General features: G+C 40.0%; 1 protein-coding gene across 3 annotated transcripts in view; it reads left to right on the forward strand.

Moving 5' to 3' along the window:
• Positions 1–23,835, forward strand: part of LOC111565011 (membrane-associated guanylate kinase, WW and PDZ domain-containing protein 3) — a 147,248-nt gene that overhangs the window by 76,432 nt on the left and 46,981 nt on the right. For all 3 annotated transcript variants that reach the window (XM_055010701.1, XM_055010699.1, XM_055010700.1), the window contains one exon: positions 18,721–18,837. In XM_055010701.1, the coding sequence (XP_054866676.1) occupies positions 18,721–18,837 (117 nt within the window). The remainder of the gene's footprint in view (positions 1–18,720; positions 18,838–23,835) is intronic.

Here is a 23,835-nt window from a genome sequence, read left to right on the forward strand (position 1 = left end):
GTCGATGCAGAATCTTTGACAGCTTGATTTATCCTCACTTTTTAATTCACCATTGGATTGCTTGAAGGTGGCCCCAGTGTGCTTTTGTTAGAGCTAGACAGAGACTAATGCCTGATTTGCTCTATGCTTTCATAATTTATATAGAAGTGTCAGCATGCGTCATGCTGCCACCGCGGAGATTTGCTGCAGAACACATTAGAGGGAGGAATTAGTGTGTAAATACAGGTGTGTGTGTGTGTGTGTGTGTGTGTTCGTGCGTGTGTGTGTGTGTGTGTGTGTGTGTATGTGGCCAGCAGGCAATTGTTAGTTTGTTGTTTATAGCCCATGAAGAGCAGTGTGGTCAATGAAGCTTCACAGGTGGATAGGATACAACATAACCTTGAGATGACGATAAAATTCCGCCTCCCTGCCCACAGCCATCCCTCCCTCTGCCCCTCTCTCGCTCTTACAAACCAATGCCATCCTTTCAGAGGAGAGCCTGCCGAGGCTCCATTTAACAAGAATATCCCCTCATTACACAACTGCAAAACCTTAAAAGTTACCATCCGCTAAGTGGTGTCATTGAAGGCAATGAAAAATTCCCTTTCAAAGGAAATAATTACAGCTGGTTCTTCAGGGGGGCACGTAGCAGCAGTGTTTATGGAGGATAATTACTATGCAGAGCAATTACTCTACAGCAACAATTGGTAGCTTTACCCCACATGAGTGTGGGGATTAGAGCTGTGATCTTCCTGGGTGTCAAGCACTTGTCTGGGTGTGATTATTGAAAAGGTCCAAGGTTTGGAGTGAATCAGGGGTGAGGCTTTTCTCTGCCCTCTGTGTACTGAAGCTGGTATGAGGAAGGTGTGTGTGTGCATTGTGCATTGAGGGATGGAGCTGTAAATATCTACACATCTAAACTTGAAATTATATGCTGTATATATTTAAATATTAATTTTATTTCCAAGATTTATCCAGTAATAGATGTAAATTCCACAATCTATTGCATATTAAGTTATCAGGTGATCCTGTTTATTGTCTTTTTCATATCATGTCACTGATTTTGAGTTATTTTTTTAATCTTGTATTGTCTTAGCAGGTTAAGACTAATTCTGGAATTGCAAGCTTTATCTTCTGTATATAGCATGTAAATTGAAGTAAGTGTTGCCAAGGTAACAACTGATGGGGATCCAAATTCAAACAATAATAGAAGAGAGATATATTTAACAGTCTGAATCTACTTTTTGCATGCAATTGTGGTAATTTTCCTTTGAGAACTGTCACGTCAAGAAAATATATTGGTGCATATCATGGCATATCATCAAGTTTTTATACATGGGTTGTGGGTGCTTTTTCATTCATGTGAGACTGTGTGATATTTGTCATGCCTCTCCGCTGCTGTACAGGTTACTGTCTGAAAAATGGCAGCCTGTAACATCCTTGCTCCGTGTCTGGAGATTCATCGCATTACATCGTGATCCACTTGCTCAGCAGACACCCTGCCTGAAATGCCTTTCAGGTTTGACTCCTCAGGTCTGGATACTATAGTTTGTCTGTTACATAATGTGTCTCCAGGAAGGATGCGGTCTCTTTTCTTTTTTTCCCCCTCTGCTTTCAACGCTGTGCACATACCTGAGGTTGTCTGTCTCCCAGAATCAATGTATCCGTTGCAGATTTCGCGGTGAACTGCAGAGAGAGATTCAGACTGCAGTGGATTTGCATGCTTTTTGAACTAGGCCATGTGCAAATGGGGGAGAAAAAATAGATTCCGAGGTCTTGTGCAGGGCCACTGGTTTGGAGAGGTTATGGAAACACATTGTTTCTACTTCACAGGCCACTGCTACAAGCTGCTTTATTTGCAGTCTGTGTAGGGATTTTGTGCGGATGCATGAATAAACAGTATATAATAATGATGATAACTTAATAATTATCAAAATCAGAAAATGCCAACCCACTGCATGTTTTAGCTATTTATTTCTATTCAGCATTGTAAACTGAAAGTCTGTTTTTTACCCACTGGTTGGACAGAACAAACTATTTTAGGAATGTCATCTACATGTTTAATTATTCTCTGCCAATTTATAGATTCATTGATTAATTAATGAGTCTTCTAAAATATGTGCACACATGAAAATACTGTTTAGGGGCAGCTGTCTTGGCAGATGTAAGCTGTGTTGACACCACTATTTGCCAAAATAATTTGCAGTGCAGTAAAATTCAATAATAAATGTTTTATGGGCTACTTTTTTAAAAAATGTACTCCTTCATTTTTCTCAAACTCTTTAATTACTAATGAGGTTGATTATTTAATTGTTACCCCCCTCTAATATATATATTTTTTTAAATTATTATTATTATTATTATTATTATTATTATTATTAAATTTCCTTGTGGACTGCACAGTGGGTTGGAAGAAGATACCCGGTTTGCTTCCCAGCCTGGGCCTGGGCCAGGGCCTGGTGCTCCGACTTCCTCCCACAGTCCAAAAACATACTGAGGTTAATTGATAATTGTAAATTGTCTGTCCGTGTGAATGAGTGAAATTGTTTGTCTCTATATGTGGCCCTGTGGTGTCCCCTGCCTTCACTCTAAGTCAGCTGGGATAGACTCCAGCCCCCCATGACCCTAATGAGGTTTAATGGTGTATAGATAAGGGATGGATGGTAAATTTCCTTGCCAAAAATGTCAGATGTACCTATATTTGACATCTTGAGCTTCTTTGGACATCTAAGCTTGACAAAACGGCCATTTGCATCCAAGCTGTGCATCATCATGTAGAGTCTCTCCCTTTTGTTGTAAACAACCTATGTGAGATTATTAACAGGTCGCAGCACACACCTGAGCCAGGTTGTCATTTGATCGTCATGGGGACTGTCAACATCCCCAACCATCACAACAGCATGTCCTCTCTTGCCCCTCTCACGTGTTACCTCCTCCTCCATTCATCTCCAGGCTGTGCTGAGTCATATTCCCTTCTGTCTTGACAGCATGTGTCTGAGAGCAAACTTCTCCCACAGCCATAAACATGTCAAAGCCAAGCCTCTGTGCCTGTCTCCATTGACATCTCACCCAATAAGTGTCAACACACAACTGACAGAAATTCCTTAACCTCTGCTGCAGACTCTGACCACTCTAACCCTTTTGTCCTTCTCCCTGTTTGTGCCCTCAATGGACAGTATTCCCATGAAGTCTTCCCTGTGCCACTTGAGTGGAGAGTCAGTCCCAAAACCTGTAGTGCAGGCAGGAGAGCTGCCAATGTTTGTATGCTGCAGGTTACTTGGATTTCTGAAATCACCATTTTTCTTCTCTTTGAATACTGTTGATTATTGAAGTTGTTGAAATTAGTAAAGAAACACATTTTCCCACTCACCTGTAGAGGTATTCAGTCGTGTGGATGGCTGTGTACATTTAGATCAGGGTCAGTTGATTGAGTTTCTTTTAAAACTGAACTGACAATTTTTTTTGTCTTATGTAATAGTAAAGGACAGCAGCGTAAGAGTACAGTGAATATATTTGGGTTATGGGTTGGCCGGATATAATAAGCCATCACCTTCGGCTTTGGAAAATTAGGAAACTGAAACTCAGCCAGATCTGTCTGCATGGCTCAACATGACGAGTCAAAAAATGTTTATACGGTGATAAAATCAGTGTCACTCAATTTAGGAAATGAGCTGTCACAAAACCTCCAACAATGTGCTTTTCATTTTTAATGAAGTGTTAACAATGTAGACATGCATATGTTGGGCAGTGACAGTATTTACTCTGAAAAGTAGAGTATGACATAATGTACATAACACATGCATGTAGAGATGTTTTATTCACAAGCTCACAAAAATGAAATGCTGTCTAAACACAAGAAGTCATACTAAATTATAGAAAGGGGGAAAATGCAAAATATATAAACAAAATATAATTGGAATACTTTAAAATATTAAAACTGATTTTGATTAGGATTTCTCTGAGGAAGAGGAAAAGCAGAGAAGACAACAAATTGAAGGAAGCTTGTGAAGCAATTTTCAGTTTTACAACAGCAAAGTATTGAGGACTGATACCCACCTCTGCCTTTTAAACCACACCATGTGTCTTCACAGTCACTAGGGGCTAGTTAAACTATGTCCATACCTGAATTTTTACATAAATGCATACCTACAGCATTATTTCTTCCTGGAGGACCTCAGGTTGTTTGGCAGTCCCAGCTGTGTGGCTACTTGTGAGTTCAAGAAACTATTTTTCAGAGAACCACCAACAGCCTATTTCCCTCAACAGCTAAATCCTGCAATCCCTCAAACTCCCTCAGCTTTTTGCCAATTAGGAACGCAGCACATTGTGTTTCCAACTGTTTTTCTGAAGACTCCCTCGCTGTAAACGGTAGTTATAGCAAATATACCCTCATGATGGAGGTGAGCAGTTAATCCCCGACTGCAGATGCACAGGCACACCTCTGCAGTCTAATCAACAGACTGTTCACCTGTGATTAAATTTCTCCACCACTTCTCTGTTCTGTCTGTGTAATATCCTGGCACGATGCCATCCCATTGTTCACCCATTCATAGTGCGGGAGGCCAAGGTTTAGACTCGCACTTCACTGCAATCTGTATGAAAATCTGGTAGTGGAATAATTTTATGTATTTACTGCTGTATATCTATACACAAGCAGCACCCATCAATGCTGGGACTTAATGATAGCGGATGGCATGAAGCAACAAGGCCTGGGATATGGTCGTGTTGCACTTTAGTTGTGTTCAGTGTCAAAGCTGATGTAATCAGGGTGTCCTGTCATAAACATTGTGAGGATGTATCTTGTGCTGTCTTCTTTATTACTCACATTGTTATAAATGGCTCTCTGGCCGTCTCAGTCAGCAGGATTAGAGCCCAGGATTAAGATTCTGCACAGTGAGCGAGGCGAGTTATTGGAATTGCCATCATTATCCTCTGGATATCTCATCATGAACTTCTCACCTCAGTGCTCCCTCAGCCGTACTGTACACTGCACTTGCTGAATGCACACAGCTGCAGCACATTAAATGTACAGATGTTCAAGAAGTTCCACTTTTGCTGAACTACTGCAACACTTGTGTTGTTTTCCTTCTCCTCTCCTATAATTTTTTCAAAAACTTAGATTGGTCTCATCTTGCAGAAGTTCATGCGGGATAATGACAGTTAATTGCTTGAGTTGGAATAAGCACGATGCAATCATATCCATAAGGTGAGATGCTGTATGTATTATGCATTGCCAGTAGTATGTTTTGCACTGTGCAAGAGCTGCTTTTGTCCTCTAAAGCAGTGTTTCTCAGGGACTTGAGTTGCAAGGAGTACTGTAGCTGATCAAAAGACTAATTAGATTAATTAGAAAGTCTTTTTAAGAAAAACAATTGCAAACATTCTTTTGTTGCACATTGGTTCTTCCCACTGTGAAGATTTGCTGCTGTTTCTTTTAATGTAATCATAAATTGAAAATCTTCGTCTGTTTGGACTGACAAAACAAGGCATTTGACGATATGATTTTGAGCTTTGGGAACGTGTTAGACACTTTTTCCTCTTAAGAAAATCCTAAAAAAAAAAATTTCACAAAAATAATCTACAGATTAATTGATAATAATGTTAAACGTTGCATCCCTACTCCTTCTAAAGGGCTGATACTTTGATAATTCCCAAAGTTGGGAACTCTGATTTAAAATTGTGATTTTTTAAAAATTATTTAATGCGTGTAATTTTACACCTTCATGCCGAGAAGGAGTCATTCCTCAGTAGAGCTGCATAGGTTAAAGACATTTGATTCTAAAGGAAAAATTCATGTTTTGTCCATTGATACACTTCTTATAGTCACTTGTCCTTGAATACCAGATAATAGTAGTAATGGCATTGTATTCAGATAGTATTTTCATTGTAGCAACAACAGTTTTGTGTTTCTGTTTGATCAAAACATCACCTGCCAAGTGCTGATAGTCTTTCAGAATGACAACAGATAACAAGGCCGTGTTTGGAGGCTCACCACTTTGCACCAACACGCAACAACTCATCAGCCAATTAGAAATCCACGCTGTAAGAGAGAGAGGCAGCAGTTCCTCTTCTGTCGCTGCATCTCTTCATCTGCAGACAGGATGCAACGTATCTGTTGGATCTGACAGATGTCATGCAATCATTGTTGAGGATTGTTGAGTAACTTCACACTGTGTTTGGATGTGTGTGCGAGAGAGGTGAAACATGTGTGCTTTGTGCTCTCTTAGTGCTCTGCACTTTCATAAGATGCCCCGTTGCCCCCAGGATGCTCTTTGCTCACTCAACAATACAATGCATGGTATTGGAGGCGATGGACTGGCATTTCAGGCGGCACGGAAATGACGACCTTCGCCTTCCACAAGAAGCCACAATGATAAAAGAGAAAGTAGAAGAAAGAGTCATTGCCTGGAGAGTAGAATTAGGCGGTGAGCTGCACCTTTTGTTCCAACTTTATATGACGACAAACGTATCCAGATTGACTTGTCCTTCGGTTCAGACCTTGGGAAGTTACTTTAAATGACAGCGCACTATAATGATCTGCAGTAGAGCAGCAGAGAGTACTGAGTGACACACAAAATCTCACTGTCTCTGTTCTGGCTCAAACACACACACACACACACACACACACACACACACACACACACACACAGACTTGTTCTCTTTCACTTTCTGTCTGTGCAAAATGTGGTGAGGCGGCGGATGCTGTCTTAAAACAACGAGGCTAGCACATCTCATCAGTGCAGCAACAATTACGCTTCTATTTCAAGCTTATCTTTGCCTCGGTGTGTGTGTCTGTGTGTGGTTGAATTAATATTATCCTGCTCTGTCAATCTGTCAGTCACTTAAATGCCTCCCAGAGAGAGAAACAGAGAAACAGAGATCTCTGATTCCCATCGTCTGCTCCTCGCTATGGCCTGCATTAACGAGCACTTTGTAGTTTGACTCCTATCTGCCGCCGTTGAGGAAGATGACTGCGATAGCCCATATTTCTCTCATCATTCCCTGTCGGCTGGCAGGATTAATGGCAAAGCTGCAGACTATGGCACTCGACAGCCATCTTGGGTTAAGGATGACTCAGCTGGTTTTGCTCATTGTAGACTCATTAAACATCAAAAGGAATGCTTGATGAGCTAACTAGTTGCAATAATGCGCAGAATTTGTTACGCGGTGTTGAGTAAACACTATTTAAAGTGGTCCTTAGCAGAGCCTGTTTCAGGTCTCACTGCTGCATTTCCCACTTAAAGTGACTGCTTGTGTATTTCCCAGTGCACTTTGTGAGCAACTTGTGTTTATGGTGCCTCGGTGTGACATTTTAAAAAGAAAAACAGACTGTGCCGTTAGGTCTGAGGCAGATGTACGTGGTCGTGGGAGATGAGAACCCATGCTTTTGTCTCATGTTCCTGAATGCCTGAGCATGTTGGTTGGCTTCCAGCTAATTTCTTTTGCTAATATGTTCCCGTTCCTACAGTTTTCTCACGCTTTCAATAATTGAATACGCCTGGTCAGGTTCTCGCTCCGCAAAAAAAACATGACTTCACTTTTATGCAGACATGATTTGACAACAAGCTTGGGATTAGACCCTCCCACAAGCAGAGCAACAAGACTGCCCACTTGAGTCACACTTGTTTTCTTTAGATATAACTTTAGAACTCATTTCTCTCTAGCAGAAACAGTGTTTGCATGCATTTATCCCAGATGTAGTTTTGCATGTGAAACAGGTCGAAGTGAAGAGAAGGGCTGAATAAGAGATGCAGTTACACCAGTGGTATGCCTAACTGAGAGAAATAGTGCTGAGAGGATGCACATCACCAGAGGGGAAAATGTAGATTGGAATAAAAAGAATCTGATTCATTTGGGAACGATAAACAACTAAGAATTCTGTGATGTGGGGAAGGCTGTCGAGATTCAGTTTGGCAAGATTTATTCAGAAATCAAAACACCGTGTAAAAGTACGAGATGGACAGATTTTTGACAGGAGGAAAGATAGTGGCGAGGTTTATTGATCAAACATGTCAGTCAAATCCAAAATATGAGAAAGATTTTCCTGCTCCCAAGGTCACTGTCAATAAAGAAAGAAGCCTCAGTATTTTCTTTTCAATAAATATCAGCGGCAAAGTTGAACTTATTGGCCATGGTAATGACAGAAATATCTCAGCAACGGGATAAATCCTAATAATCTCAATGATTTTTCTCAATTTTCTTACCACTATTACGTTCACATTTTTGGTGTTGAGTGAAGTGTCTATGCAGCTTTTGGATGCATTGCCAAGAAATTTAGTGCACACATTCACGGCCCCCTCAGGATGAATTTTAGGCTGATAGCTTTGATCATCCTTGACTTTACATCTGGCTCCAGCAGTAAGTCACTGTTTTCATGACTTTGGTTTATGACTAAATACCTCTAAAAATAAAAACAAAAATAAAAACTTTCCCAGCCACCTGAATTGTGTAATGTGTTTTGTGCTAAAGCTGGCATGCTAACACACTCCTCAAAATGGCAGTATCTGAAACAACGGCATGTAAGAAATGATTTTAATCAATGTGAAGTAAACTTTGGTTGGATGCGTAAACACTTTCTTATTACGAGGTCTTGCAGACATGTTGTCTCAGCCAGATGCTAAGTGAGGACCCACATGGGATGTAATGTGTGTGTGTGTTTGTGTGTCTGCGAGTCCATTCTCCAGCTGTCTCATTCTGCACAGACCACATTAATGATAGAACAGAGGCTTGGGCCATAGACTGCTCATTAAAGAGAGAGTAGAAGAAGAAATGTGAAATGGAGAGGAGCCAGACTGTGGAGGGCTATGAGACAGCAAAAAGACTGCAACCAGGTCTAAAGTCTGAAGGTTTGTGAAACAAAAAAAAAAGCAAAGTTATGCAAAAAACACAGCAAAGTGAAGCAAGAACATGACTCAGCACCTGCAGGGCAAAAGTCCTCCTTCCTCTCACCACCTCTTCTCGCTCTTTCTCCCCCCCTCCCCATCTCACCGCAACCAGGACATCTCTTCCCCCCGCATTATCACAGCAGCTCTGGCACTACTGCTGTTGATGCTGCTGTTAATCGCTCACCCCTCCCACCACCACCACCACTCCAGTTCTGCTGAATTGGGCTGATCTTGACTTTACTTAAAGGAGGAAGGTCATTCCTCCATCTCCCATGTGGTGATGGACAGAGGGGAGGGGTCTGAGGGCTGCGGAAAGGAGAGCATATGGTTAGTTAACTTTAACGGGGATGCAGATGTCTCCCTGTGTAGTTGTGAGATCAGTGGGCTGGAAATGTATCATGCTATGATCATACAGCGGAATATTTGTAGTTTGTATTGTCGAGAGACTGTGGCTCTGACCTACGAACATGTAGCTTGTAGCGTTGGTGGAAAGGGATTTAAGCTTCTTTTTTATGTTGCCTTTTATATATGAAAGGATAGTAAATACCTCGTATTCCAGGGAATTTTCATTTATTTCTGCTCCAAAATGTTCATGTTATGTCAGCTAATATATCAGCTTTGTGAGCTTTATTTGCAGTCTGCAGTAATAGTGTAATTAAAACTGCAACATTATCATCTACACTCTAACCACGCACCCCTTTTGTGTGCATTTCTTTTTCACAAAGACACACAGTCAGAAATAATTGAGCACTGCCTTGTAATACTTTAATTTATTGAAGACACAGCAACGTAAAAAAAACAAATCTAATCATCCCGCTATATTTAAATTTTTTCTTGTTGCCCTCCTCCCCACCAGCCCTTCTTTTAGTTCATCCCTTTAAGCCGCTTATGCCAGACCTCTGTCCTGGTGTGGGCACGCTGCTAAAATGAGGTGAAGCAAAGTGTGCAGAGGAAAGTTTGGCATGTGAGACTACTGTCTGCTTTACTTTGCATATCTCTGTAGCCGGCCAGCCGAGCAGAAAGTCTGGGAACGTAACTACACAGTTCCCCATCCTGTTCCCCTGTTGCAGAATCCTCCAGCCGTAGTAACACTCCACATGCCAGTTACATAAGTGATGAGAATTCATGTGACGGCATTGTATGAGGTGTGAGATTATAAGCCAGGCTTATGGCACACCACTCTCTCAGTGGAGTCAGCAAGATGCCCCTCGATCCTAGTCTCACCTGCAGCTGTCTTAAAAAATCGAGCGGAGGCCCTGCTGTAAACTTGCCGCTCAAAGGTGCCCTGAGGCAGTTTTGTCCCTTGAAATGGCCACAGGAAGCTGCAAGGTTAGAGAGAAAGGATGGAGATAGTAGGTGGGGTGATGTCTGTCCAGGAGAATGATGAAAGGAGAAAAAGCAGAGGTCATGCAGGTGTTGGTGCCTCGGTGGGTCCCGTTTGACTGAGTGGACAGCCTGATGAAGAGGATGTTGGTGACCTGTCATACATCACATGATGAATGGGGATGGGGTGGCCCAGGACTGAGAAGCTTGTAACATATGCCTCTCTTGGAATATGGGTGAAGCAGCGTATTAGAAACAAGATTTTGTGTAAGAAGAACCTCAGGGTAAAATCTCAGAATGTAGAGAATGCAGAAAACCAGAAGCATACAGAGAGACAGAAGAGGCCAAATAACATTAAAAGCATAGCAGCAGTGTTGTTTTGGGTAGCGCTTCAGCGCTCTGAGATCATGTTTTTATGTCGACTGTTTACATAATGCATCAGTTTTCAGTCCCTGAGTGTGTGCATGCATCAGCATGTTGAATTTTTGTCTGTGCAAACTCCTTTAACAGTGGACAAACACCAATACAAACAGTATTAGTCTCAACAATGTGTGGCAGTGGCATGAAAACCATTTACTTTTAGCATATTTTTGGTGGTAGTTAAGCACAGATATTCAACCATCATCACAGAGTTTCTTTGTTTTTACTGGTGAGCTAAGGCTTTAGATGCTGTTTAACACATGAGGGGGTTTTACAGTGGTTAAACATTCTATTCCTGGCCTGGGAGCAGAGCTACCTGGAGACCCTGCAGGTGCCTGGCAATTGGATACACTTTGGTCATGATAAAATCCATTAACAGGGATGCTAGAAACTATGCTAAGCTAACAGGTTGATGGTTCAACAGTATCAAATTCTCATCTAGCTCTCAGCTTGGACTTCTCATAATGTTGGATTGTAACTTTAAAGGGAATGACTTGTTCTTTTATGACTCCAGCATATCATCCAATTGAAACAATGTAGATATAATATGCATCTTTTCAGACATCTCGGCACAGTTCAGCCCAGCATATATGACATATTTGGATCTCCACCAGATTTTTTGATAAAGTTTCAGAGTTTTAAAGATATCCATACCCGGAATTGACATATGCTTACATTTCGGGGTCACAGCCCTCTAGTGGCCATACATGTTATGACACTTTTTCATTGGAAGCAACATAAAACAAGTCATGCAATGTGGCAAGGAGGTTGGGTAGAAAATCCAACATTAAACTGAGATGGCTGCACACTTGCTTCCTGCACAGTTTTTGCAATTGTGATTTATATTATATTTGGAAAGTGCTGACAAAATATTGCCCTGCTGATAGCATCATTAGACCGGGTTCCTTTTAAAAAAGTAAAGTCTGACAGATCTGTTTCTCTATTTGTACAAGAAAACAATCCATTCATTGCACCATAATGATCTTTGGATTAAAGCATACTGTCTGCTGCATCGCGGCATCTGTCTGGAAGTCCCTCGTGTATATATTAGAGAGCGAAAAGAAAGGAGGGATTTCAGTCTGATACATGCGTTACTTGCCAGAAACGGAGATAGCGGTCGTTTGCATACACATTCCTCTCCTACATGTGTACCCAGTGACGACACATGTCTTTGGACAAAATGTGAAATTCATGTCCATGAGATGACCCAGTGCAGCAATAAATGTGTCAGTGAACAGCTCCAGACCTGACGACATATTCCCTATTCAGAGGACTGTTAATTGACAGTCAGACAACAGAGATAATGACCTCCCAGTGGATGTCCACATGCCTGGGGGACAATACCTCAGAATGAAATGTCGCAGTAGACACCAGGAATTTGCTGGGATTTCTCTGTGTCTGGACGTAAACCTATCAAGAGGAAATAAAGATTTTTTTATACAAAAAAAATGCACCTGAAAGGAATGCTGTGAGATTTTGGGACATCTGTTTTGTCACTGTCATACCAAGAGTTATATGAGATAATTGATGCTCCTCTCTGTATGGTAAACAGGATAAAGTCGCTGCTCTGGTGGCCAAAAAGTAACACATAAAACTAGGGCTGCAACAACGAATCGATAAAATTGATAATAATCGATTATTAAAAGCGTGGCAACGAATTTCATTATCGACTCGTGTCGCGCGATTCGTGCGTCACTCGCTATGTCGCAGAGCTGGCTACTTCACCTGCAGAGCTTTGTCAATGCTGACTGACAGAAATAAAGTTGTTTTTTTTTAAATAACTCCACCTGTAGAGCGAGTTGAACAGAGTGAGGTGGCGGCCCAGTGAAAGTAAATTCAGAGTAAATTCAACGAAACATGACTGACATGGAGAAAACAGTCAGACCGAAATCCTTTAAAAGTGTGCGAGCATTTCACGCTTCACAAAACAAAAAAACATGCGTAACATACTAGCTTTACAAAAGCAATATGAGATGGCACATATAATATATAATATATTATAATATTAATAATATTATATTAATAATTAATAATAATAATAATATATTATAATAGATATAATATAATCATGCTATACTATCTTTCTCATTTCATCAACAGCAAACAATGACAGGCTTCATGATGAGAAAGACATCATGTCCACCACAGCAAGCAGCTGTCCTGACTGATCATCACTGACATGAGGCCTCTGTTGATGGCTGAAGACAAAGACTTTGCTACAATGATCTTATTTGCTCTGTCAGTCCAAATCTTCTCTTTCTGAATAAAGCGGCGAAAATTAAAAATGTGTTGTTTTTTTTTTATCCGATTCATCGATTAATCGGAAAAAAAATAATCGGACGATTAATCGATTATTAAAAATAATCGTTAGTTGCAGCCTTACATAAAACCACAATATACTGCAACACTTGGTTATTTATACAGATTAAACAAGGAGACTATAATGTTTTAATGAGCTTTTCAGGTGATGATGGATTTTGTATACCTTTGGATACAGCCAGACTAGCTTCCCCTTGTTTCCAGTCTTTGTCTTGTTTTCCAGTCGTTTGTGCCAAGCTGCTGGCAGGGGCTTTGTTTAATCTCACAGACACAAGTATCTATCATCTTATTTATCCCTAGATAAGGAAAGCAAAAAAAAAAAAAAAGCATATTACCCAGGACATAGATCTGTTCTTCTGGCTCTTGGTGACATGAAAGCTGGGTATAAATACCTTTTTTAGTGTTTTTTCATCCAAAAACACTAACTTTCCATTTAGTGACTGCAAGAAAAAGTAATTGCATTAAAGGTGCAGATTTTAAAAATTGAAATAAAGTAGATATGCACTTACAGAATATTATAGAGTTATAATGTCCAACTTTTTACATCACAACAGCAAATTGTAACCTTTTCTCTACATGATTGGGGAAATGTAGAAAAAACACTGCATCACAAATTAACTGGTGGAGTTAGATAAATCTAGCTAGTGTAACTCCCTTAGTTATCTCAGTACATCTGGTAAAAAAAAAAAAGTGGCATGAAGTTGTGAACGAATCTGCATTATTGTATAATGTGCCAACTGGAATTTGCAATTCACCAAATAAATTTTTTTGAACGCATGCATGACTTGTGTTTTGAGCTTCGAGTGTTAATCTAATTCTGTGGCTTCTGAGTGAGGTGTTGGTCTAAGTGAGGATGCTAACAGTCTGTCGCTTCACTAGGGGTGCCAGGCACTGCTTCCATCACTGCGGAGTGAGTGCAGATATTTTCTCTGAGCCTCCGGTTTTTGAGAGGAATAGTACTGCTGATGCTAGGTGAAATGGCAACACAATGCTGAAGGATTCCCATGGGTGACCTTGCTCTTTTCTGACACATTCCCCTGCCATCACTTCATACAAAAATGACAAGGTAGCAGAGAAAAGGAGAGGATCTTCAGGAAATGTGGGATATAAAGCAACTGCTTGATTTAAAAGGAATCTTTTCACTTGATTAGACTGCTGTCATCCAAAGTTGGCAGACGTCTGAGTATGCAGCTCTTGATATAACTGGCACAGACCATTTTCTCACCATCTCATTGGTTTCAGTGTAGTGAAATGAAGTGATCACTCAAAAAAAATTAAACTGTAATAGCAAAGTGAAAGAAAATGAAAGAAATTTGACAGAAGTGAGACCAAATTATCCTCGTCGTGATTTTCTTTTGTTAAAAAAAAAAAAAAAAAAAAAAAAAAAAACTGCTACGGTACGTTCATCTTCTTGGTTGTCTGTAGAAAAATAACCTACAACTGAGTGGATGGCTGATGGGGTACAAAAGGGCCCATTGAACCCCCGTCACAGAAAAATGAGGCCTGCTACAATAGCAGTGTTATCTGTGGGGAAGGAGGAATGAGGAACTTCTCTGATGTGACGGCCTCACTAACAGTCTTTGACAGGACCCGGGACGCCACAAAGACCGCACTGTAGCACTGTACTTGTACTGCAATGAACAGACCAGAGCAATGTGTATGTGGGTCTCTGTGCATGCCTGCTTTTTTTCTGGTACTTATCCAGTGAAGTGTGACTGAGCATGCTTACTCTACTGTCTTACAGTCAGATACAATCACACCTGGTAGCCTCACTGTAAAGCTGCAAATATGGACAGTTGGCTATTGATTGTTGCTGCAGGATGTGGACATGTGTGTGTGTTACAGAGAGAGCTTCACTCTTGCAGGAGGGTCTTTCATCATCAAAGACAGCATTCGTTTCATCATCACAAATGCATAGTTAGCCTATATTTAAGGCTTCAGTATGCAGAGTAATATTTGACGTGATTGCCTTGTACGTGAGGATATTTTGAAGGAAGAGGGAAAGATAACAAAAAGTCAAGTCAAGTTGATTTTTAAAGTCCAATATTACATGCAGAGTCTCAGTGGGTTTCACAGGCCTGCAACTTCAAAGATTCCTGACCCAGCTCGAGCTCTGAAGAAAAAAACAAGTAAAACAGTTTTTTTTTTTTTTAAATCAACCACTTCAGGAAGAAAAATTAAGTAGGTGACACCCAGGGAAGGAATTCAAAGAAAAATCCAGACATAGCAGACATTAAATTAACCTGGCATGGCAGGTGTTACTTCCTTATTCCAGCTTGGTCATAACTCAGGATTGTCTATTTTCTGAATTGTGTAGCTTTATCTGAGGCTGAAGTGCTGTCATGCTTACAAATCAAAGAAGTCAAGATAGAAAAAGAGGGCAAAAAGGATACTTTGACATAAGTATTTGAAAGGTTTTCTCTGAGTGCTTGTCTCTTGCCATTCGCTATTATTTTTGTGACATCAGTACATTGTAAACTTCACTGAAAAGCCAATTTACATATCAGATATAGAGGTGGAGGGCAACGTAAACCATAGATGAGGTCAAGTGAATCTTACATGTTTCAAGTTTAAATGCCAAAAACTGGACATTCAAGCTGGACAACAATCACTTCAGCATAGACATTGCAATGTGCACATGTGCAATGGTCATATTGCAGGAAATGCAATGTGAAATAAGGCAAATGAACTTAAACACATTATGTGCCACCTTTCTTTCTGCTTGTTACAAAAAGAAAACTCACTTGATTTTCATTTTCCATGATGAATCAGCAAGAGAAGTCTGTCTAATATAGTATGATTTATTCTGACTTCAGAGTTCTTTTTTCATAGTTTTTTTTAAACTTTATTTTCAGTACATGAATTTGTTGACATGCCACGTGTGCAGTCAAATTTTGTTTCAATTTAAATTTAAATCAATGCAAAGAAGCTACCACTAGGGCTGCAACTAACAATGAATTGATTAATCACCTGAGCACGATACGTCATCAAAAGCGGAAGTGATCGCGCAATGCAACAGAAATCACTGTCCGAGCAGAGCTCTGAACAAGGACAGATATCTGTGTTGTATCGTGCATATATAATATATGTACCATGCAGCGCGGATGTCCGTTCGTGTTCAGCGCTCCGCTCGGATGGTGATTTCTGTTGCATTGCGCGCTCACTTCCGCTTTTGATGACGTATTGTGCTCAGACGATTCATCATTAGTTGCAGCCCTAGCTACCACAAATAATTACTCCGTCACGAAAGAAAGCGGAGTTATGTGACAATCGGCGTATGTTCGTCTGTCTGTCTGTTTGTCTATCTGTACGCAACATTACTCAAAAATGGACTAACAGATTTGGTTGAAATTTTCAGGGATGGTCAGAAATGACACAAGGACCACATGATTAGATTTTGGCAGTGATGCGGATTATAGTCTAGATCCACGGATTTGTTAAATATTTCTGTGTGTATGACTGAGCAGCCTTGCCGGAATTGTCCGCCCTCTGAGTGCTTTTCTTGTTATGTCATCCAATTAAAATTCTTGTTTGTTTTTTGTTTTTATTTTATTTTATTTTTTATCATAACAAAATATCACATTGTCAACTTTTTTGCAATATTGTGCATCCCTACTGTACACTGTGACGCAAGGATATTTTACTCATTTGAAGCTAACTTTGCTGAATTCTTGACTACTATACTCTGGCTTTCAAAGAGCATATGGAGCCCATGTAGTTTGTTGAAACAGCCTTGTTTCCTATTAATTCCCCAGTTTGCAAACTGAATTTGAACAAAAAGGATATTCTGGGGCAGTTTGGAGATGAAGTTTCCAGATTGGGCCTTGGTTCCCCTCAGTCTCCGTCTGTTTGTCTGCTAGACCAGCTGTGATGCAGCCCTCTTTGGAGAGGCAGACGGAGAACATGCAACCTTTATTCTGAAAAGCCAGGCCCACCGGGATGACTTCTCCTAAAACAGCGTCAGATGGCAGCGAGGCCTGTGGACACGAGGGGAATGTTGATGTGAGTCAACAACGGCCTCCAAAAACTATAAGCGAGAGCAAGTTTAGGAGACAAAATAATAGGATCGGTGTGCTCTCACAGTAATGGCCTGTGTTGGTTTCGTCACGAACTGAGGAGGAAAAGAGGATTTTAGGGTTGAGAAAGCTTACAGAAATATCTTCAGAGCTCATTATTATTCATTCACCCCTCTGTAGTCAAGTATATCTCCCCCCTCTATTAGTACATACAGTATGTCTACAATAACAGGATCTCATCTTTAGTGCTGGTGATTGGTATTCATAGCAATGCAGAGAAGAATCATGCTGAGCCGAGTCTGATCTGTGTGAGCAACAGAGAGAGGAAGAGAGATGGAGAGAATATGGGAGGAAACAAAATGAAAGAAACTGAGAAATAGGGAAAAAATGATTACTTCTCTGTAGTCAGACTGTTTTAAAGCCTGCTCTCCTTCTTCTGTCAAGAAATGAGGAAGCGGAGGGCAGGCAGACACCGAAGATCTCTTCCTGTTTTCCCAACTCATCATGTTCCTTCAGTGAAAAACTTTTTTCCCTGCTTGTGTATGACGACTCTCAAGTCTTCCTCTGCCTCAAACTTTGCATGAACTTCCTTTGTTTTTACAAAGGCTTCTGGGAGTTGAGAGCAAAGGCGAAATCTTTTCAGACTGTCTTATGAAAATCTCTGGCGCCTCACTTTTGAGGTTGTGGCATTGCACATCTTTAGTGGAAAAGTTTTTGCGCTCGCATGATGTTATTGAAATTAGAAAGACAGTCGAGCGTGAGCACTGCATCATCTGTCACTTAGCAGTTTGGATTTCAGATCTGTTGCTTCAGATGAATGGAGGCGGTGATGATGACAGTAAATTCAGCTCAGTCCCCTTTGTTCTTGTTATTTTCTACAAGCAAGAATTACTTGGAATACAAAACAACCACAAACGTATTCTAGTACAGCTCTGCACTGAATTTCCACAGCATGTGTTGGGGTTATACAGCCAAGATCAGAGTTTAAAAATCAGTTTAACCTTCATTTCTTCCCCTCAGTGACCAAGCTGGAATAAAAAGATGAATCAACAAGGATTTAAGCTCTCAGCTAGAGAGAACAGGTGGTCATATATGTACTGTATGAAAAGAAATATTTTCTGTTCAGGACCTTAAACTATACCCCACACAAACCATTTATATTATCTTCTTTTGTTTTTTTGTTTTTCTTTACTTTGTCCTCTGCAAATTTTGAGTTTATCCACAGGACTTTGACAATGTTTCCAAACTTTAAACCCATTCAATCAGGGAGGAGTCACTCAATCTGAAGAAATGACTGTGGGCTACAATAAACTAACTGCTAACCTCCTCACTGCTGTTTCATACAGCAAAATCTGAAATGACCAACCATTAAACTGCTAATGTGCCACTTTGTACACAATATGCGGCCTTCAGTCTAAGTCCTCATTAAAGTTTTTAGACCGCCTGTACATTGAACAGACATGGAATAAATTAATTTGCATTGCTCTAAATATATTTATCTTAAAATGATGTATAATGCCGTCCAAACCCTGGGAAAACAATCCATTATGATATTAAGTACTCAATATCTGGGGAAACGCCAGAAAATTAAACACCTGTGCCACAAAAGGGTAAGCTTTTGTCTAGTGGAAAAACAGTTTGATCTAGTTCTGCGGTACTGATCACTTTGTGAGGGTACATGCCACTTGGATAGATTTTCTTTCTGACATAAACCCTTCTGAGAGAGCACCACCATGCTTTTTTATTGACCCGTCCTGCCTCCGCCTTTGTTGTTGCAGGTAAAGTATTGAACACGGACCTGCGCCACTACCTCAGTCTGCAGTTTCAGAAGGGCTCGCTGGACCACAAGCTTCAGCAGATCATACGGGACAACCTCTACCTGCGCACCATCCCCTGTAAGTACACCACACACGACTGAATATGGAGCTCTCCAAAGCACCAACACAGGGCAAGCAAAGCAGAGATGTACAGTATAACCTACTTTCAGTGCATATGTGCTTTTATCTGAACCATCTTATGGCAACAATGAGGATGCTCTTTATACAGCTGGAGATCCGTCACACAAGAAGCAGCATTAATGCGTTTCCCTTTCCAATACACAGGCCTGTATACAGGCAACGCACTCACAAACACACGTACTTACTCCACTCATGCATTGTCATTCAGTCACCGCTCTTTGTCACACACTCTGCAAAGCACACACACTTCGATGTCACCATAGCAACCCAGCCAAGGACATCTCTCTAACCTCCATGTAACTTATTTACTTTTGTACCGTATCATCACAGTGATCAAAGTCATATTCTTTCCAGAAATAACCCTGCTTTTTTTTCCCCTCTCTGCTGTTTTTTTTTCTCTGCTTTCCCTCGCTGACATTCTACTCAGCGGGGCCGTCACCATCTATTATTCTTTGCTGAAATCAGTAATGGAGTGGTAAATAAAAAGGTCGGTACTGTAGAACCACCACAATGAACAGCAACTGTGTGGGTTTTCATACTTACAAAGGCAGTGTCCATGGATTGCAGTATATTTTATCACAAATATTAGTATTGCAAACCAACTCTTGATCTAATAGTAGAAAATATGCATAAGATAGCACAGAATAGCACCATTATTATCATATAATGGAATGTTTTATAATGGTACCAGTATATAGATACGTACAGGTACAGTTTGCTTTAGCCATGCAGACAGAAACGTTACGTCGGTATAAAGCTGAGAATAAACACACATTTTCAGCCTGACGCCCCTACGTTTTCCAACCTTTCTTTAGATTATTCAAAAGGTTTAAAAGCTTGAATGTCATTTTTTAAATGAAAGCTTGAAAATTGCCAAAATTAGAGACATGGCTGTTAGTGCAGCAAAGGTGCAAATTAATATCCTGATTAAGGTTTGTGTGGGTTGCAGGTTATTTGCCACAATGGTACAGAAGCCTCTAAATTTGGAAATACAGTTTCATTCGATTTATTATCTTGAAAGGCTTTTTCTTTTTAAAGTAAATTGCATTTGTCTGCTGCTACTGTAATTGACACTCGGAATTTCCATTTAAACACAAAGGAAGATGGTTATCTACTGGAAAATAAAAGGTACTTTCTGCAGTATTTTATTCATTATAAAAGGCTGGAACATCCAACTGAATTTTAAACACCTCTCTGATACACAAATCTTCCACAGTGTTTAGTCATTGCACAGTATTTTTAAAGCACAAGGTGATGTGGTGAAATGAAACTGCATCATCAGGAGACGTAACTCTGATGCAGTATCTGTGATTCTGAACTGTGATGAAGTTTACACCGATATATTGACCTAAATATTAACAGCGTCCTGCTTCTTCTTTTTTTTCTTACACATACAACTCCTATTATTTCTTTCCCTCCTTCTTCTCTTTTCTTTCTATTTTGTCATTGTTTGTCCCCTTAAAATACTTGTCAGTCATGTTTAAACTTTTCAAGCAGTGGGCAGTCGAGTTCAACTTGAATTGTTGTTGAAGTTTTATTTTTAAAGCTCAGTTGCACTGGGAGTATCGCAGGTCGGTTATAGTGGATGGACAGAAGTTGATTATAGTTTTACCGAACTCATTCCATCTGTGATTTCTCTTCCAGCGCTGCAACCTGTCATTCTCAGCTGCTGTTTTACACACTCACACACACTCTCACACACCCACACACACACCCACACACACACACCCACACACACACACACACACTTTTTGTCACATTGACCCATGCACACACTGCTATTAACCGCCATTCAATGGCTTTCTGTTTGGTCATGTGACGACTGTTTAGATTTAATAGCCTTAAAAGTGATTGTTGATAGATAGATAGGTAGGTAGGTAGGTAGATATTACATAGGAAAATAAGCAAAATAAGGTGCAAATTGTGCTGGTAGAGGAACTAAGAAAAAAATTTATGAATCCAGACTATAAGCCGCATCACTGCCAAAAGCTAATAAATTGGTCCTTGTGTCATTTCTGACCTTCCTTTCCCTGAAAATCTCATCCAAATCCGTTAATCCATTTTTGAGCAATGTTGTTAACAGACAGACAGACAAACCAACGCAGAGACTCCACCTCCTTGGTGGAGTAAAAAGAATAGAAATAAACATGCATTTATTATATACTCCCAAATTAACCCGTTGATGCCTGAATTTACAAAACTTTTTTTGTGTTTATCTATTACACATAGAACATAGATATATAGATATATAATAATTAGTGGTGGGACGCAATTTTAAAAATTTAATCTAATTAATTACATGCTTTGTAATTAATTAATCAAAATTCATTGCATTTCAAACCGCAATATTTGACACAATAGGTAATTATTTTCAATTCAAATAAATTTTGGTAGACAGTTGAATCAATGAATAGACATATATGTGTATAATTTAAAATTTATAAAATTATTACAATTTTAAAATGGGACTTAAAGAAAATAAAGTGATTTTGATGATTTAAGGCCTAGATTTAGTTCAGTTTTCCCACTGTATGGCACAAAACAAAAGCATAAGTAGTTCAAGGACCTTCAAAAAGTTGAAAATCCATAGATTCATTCTGTTTTCATAGTTTCTGGGTCTGGTAAATGGTGTCATTTTGATGATTCTTTTTTTTACGAATATAAATTTTTATTTAAAAAACAAAAATATTTTTTCATAAACTAAAAGTTTATGAAAAAAGTTTATAATTAAGTTATTGAAAGACAAACATTTTTGTGGTTTAACTTATTACTCTGTCGAGGCTCTGCCTCTTTGGCAGTGTAAAAACAATCCACAAAAATGTTTAATTTCTATTTATCTGCATTATCTGCATACTGCAAACTCAAAATGCAATTATAGTGATTATATTCAACATATTACGACTTTTTGTAAACTAAAGCATTTTCAGTGTCTTCTAAAGTGGTCTATTATGGGATGGGTACACCGTTAGCCCTTAGCAGGACTGTCATACCTAACGTTAGCTCTGGTGCTAACAGCAACATGTTTTACATTGAAGTGATGCCGTCGGCTTGAAGTGACGCAGTGATCAGAAAACTCTTTGTTGCACAATTTGCAAACAACCACACTTTTATCCAAGCTGCCATCAGGAAGGTTTTTAAAAGAAAACTTTCCTCCCAACAAGCACAATGAGTCTAATCTTTCGTCACTGTTCACCAAACCTCCTTGTTCTCTGTGTATCTTCTTCACTGCAGACCATAGACCGTATGCTGCAGACAGACTTTAGGTTCATTACCGCCACCTACTGGGCTGGAGTGTTCATCAGAGTTACCGGTGTGCCACAAATTAGGGAACTGAGAAAGGTGCGATTAAAATGTGTTAATTTATCCATCCATCCATCCATTATCTATACACCGCTTAATCCTCACTAGGGTCGCGGGGGGGCTGGAGCCTATCCCAGCTGACTCGGGCGAAGGCAGGGGACACCCTAGACAGATCGCCAGTCTGTCGCAGGGACACATACAAAGACAAACATTCACTCTCACATTCACACCTACGGGCAATTTAGAATAATCAATTAACCTCAGCATATTTTTGGACTGTGGGAGGAAGCCGGAGTACCCGGAGAAAACCCACGCATGCACAGGGAGAACATGCAAACTCCATGCAGAAAGGTCCCGGGAAGCCAGGATGCGAACCAGGGATCTTCTCGCTGCAAGGCGAAAGTGCTAACCACTACGCCACTGTGCAGCCCCGTGTTAATTTATTTAACGCGTTATTTATTCTGTAATTAATTAATCAAAATTAACGCGTTAAAGTCCCAGCCCTAATAATAATATAACAGATATATAATAATTAGGTCCCACTCCTACCGGTTCTACGAGAAACCAGCGCTTGCAAAAGGTACCAAGGTGTGTATTGAAGATGCACAAACCGTCATGGGGGGAATGGATACGCTATCTCAGCTGCAGTCTGAATAAAAGTGGTATGTTGCAAGTTCGCAACAATAGGCATCATGGGGTTAAAACGTGTGCCATCTAAAGGGATTTTACATTCTAATATCAAGACCTTACAGTATTAACTAGAGAAACCCACCAACCCCTAGAATCACAATCAGAGTCGGGGTAGGAGACCATCAGCCTCATCCTGTTGAGGTGAGAACCTTTAACCTCCATTCATCATCAGCAGCCAGTGGGCTCACTGCAGGAGTCTGACTCTCTAATCCCCTGCTTGAATTACTGTCTTAATGAGCAAGAGCCCAGGACTTACACACTGACGGCACCTCCATCATTCACTTGCTCGCTTTCAGTCTCCCATCATTCACCTTCTCTCTTTGACTTTCGCTCCTTCTCTGTTTCAATTACCCTTGCCTGCATCTTTTACAATCTGGTTCTTCTCGCTGCTTTTCTCCTTTTAAAAGGTGATCTTGTTTACATAATCGAATATGCAGAGAAGCAAAGGCATTTTTTATATAACTTAAATTAACCACTAATAAGCATCTAACAAAAAAGAGGAAATGAAATCTGCAGTTGTTAGGTTAAAATATTAAAATGCTAATATTATGTATGTACAATAAGAACATTTCACCTGATCTAAAACAGTTGTGGATCACAGATTAAGTCCCAAAAGCAGTTACACTAGCAGGATTCACACTCTATATTCTCTAAAATATTAATAATATTTACAGCAAACCAAGTTAATTAGGATGATACACTCAATACTTACATCTCCTGACAAATGGTCAAACTGACATTAACAACAGTGGACCACTCTACAGCTGCAAGACAAGGGGGCTAGTTGAGTAATGAGTTTGTCGGTTGCTTCTTTTCAACTCCCAAAAGTCACTCCTTCTCCTGCTCATACTGCAGTTATTTCACTCTTGTAACTTCGCCCTCTAACTGTGCAGCACCGGCTCAGCTCCTCATCTTTTTTGGCACTGGAATTTGAGAAGTCATTTT

This window comes from Amphiprion ocellaris, chromosome 5 (assembly GCF_022539595.1).
Source record: "Amphiprion ocellaris isolate individual 3 ecotype Okinawa chromosome 5, ASM2253959v1, whole genome shotgun sequence".
Taxonomy (NCBI): Eukaryota; Metazoa; Chordata; class Actinopteri; family Pomacentridae; genus Amphiprion; species Amphiprion ocellaris.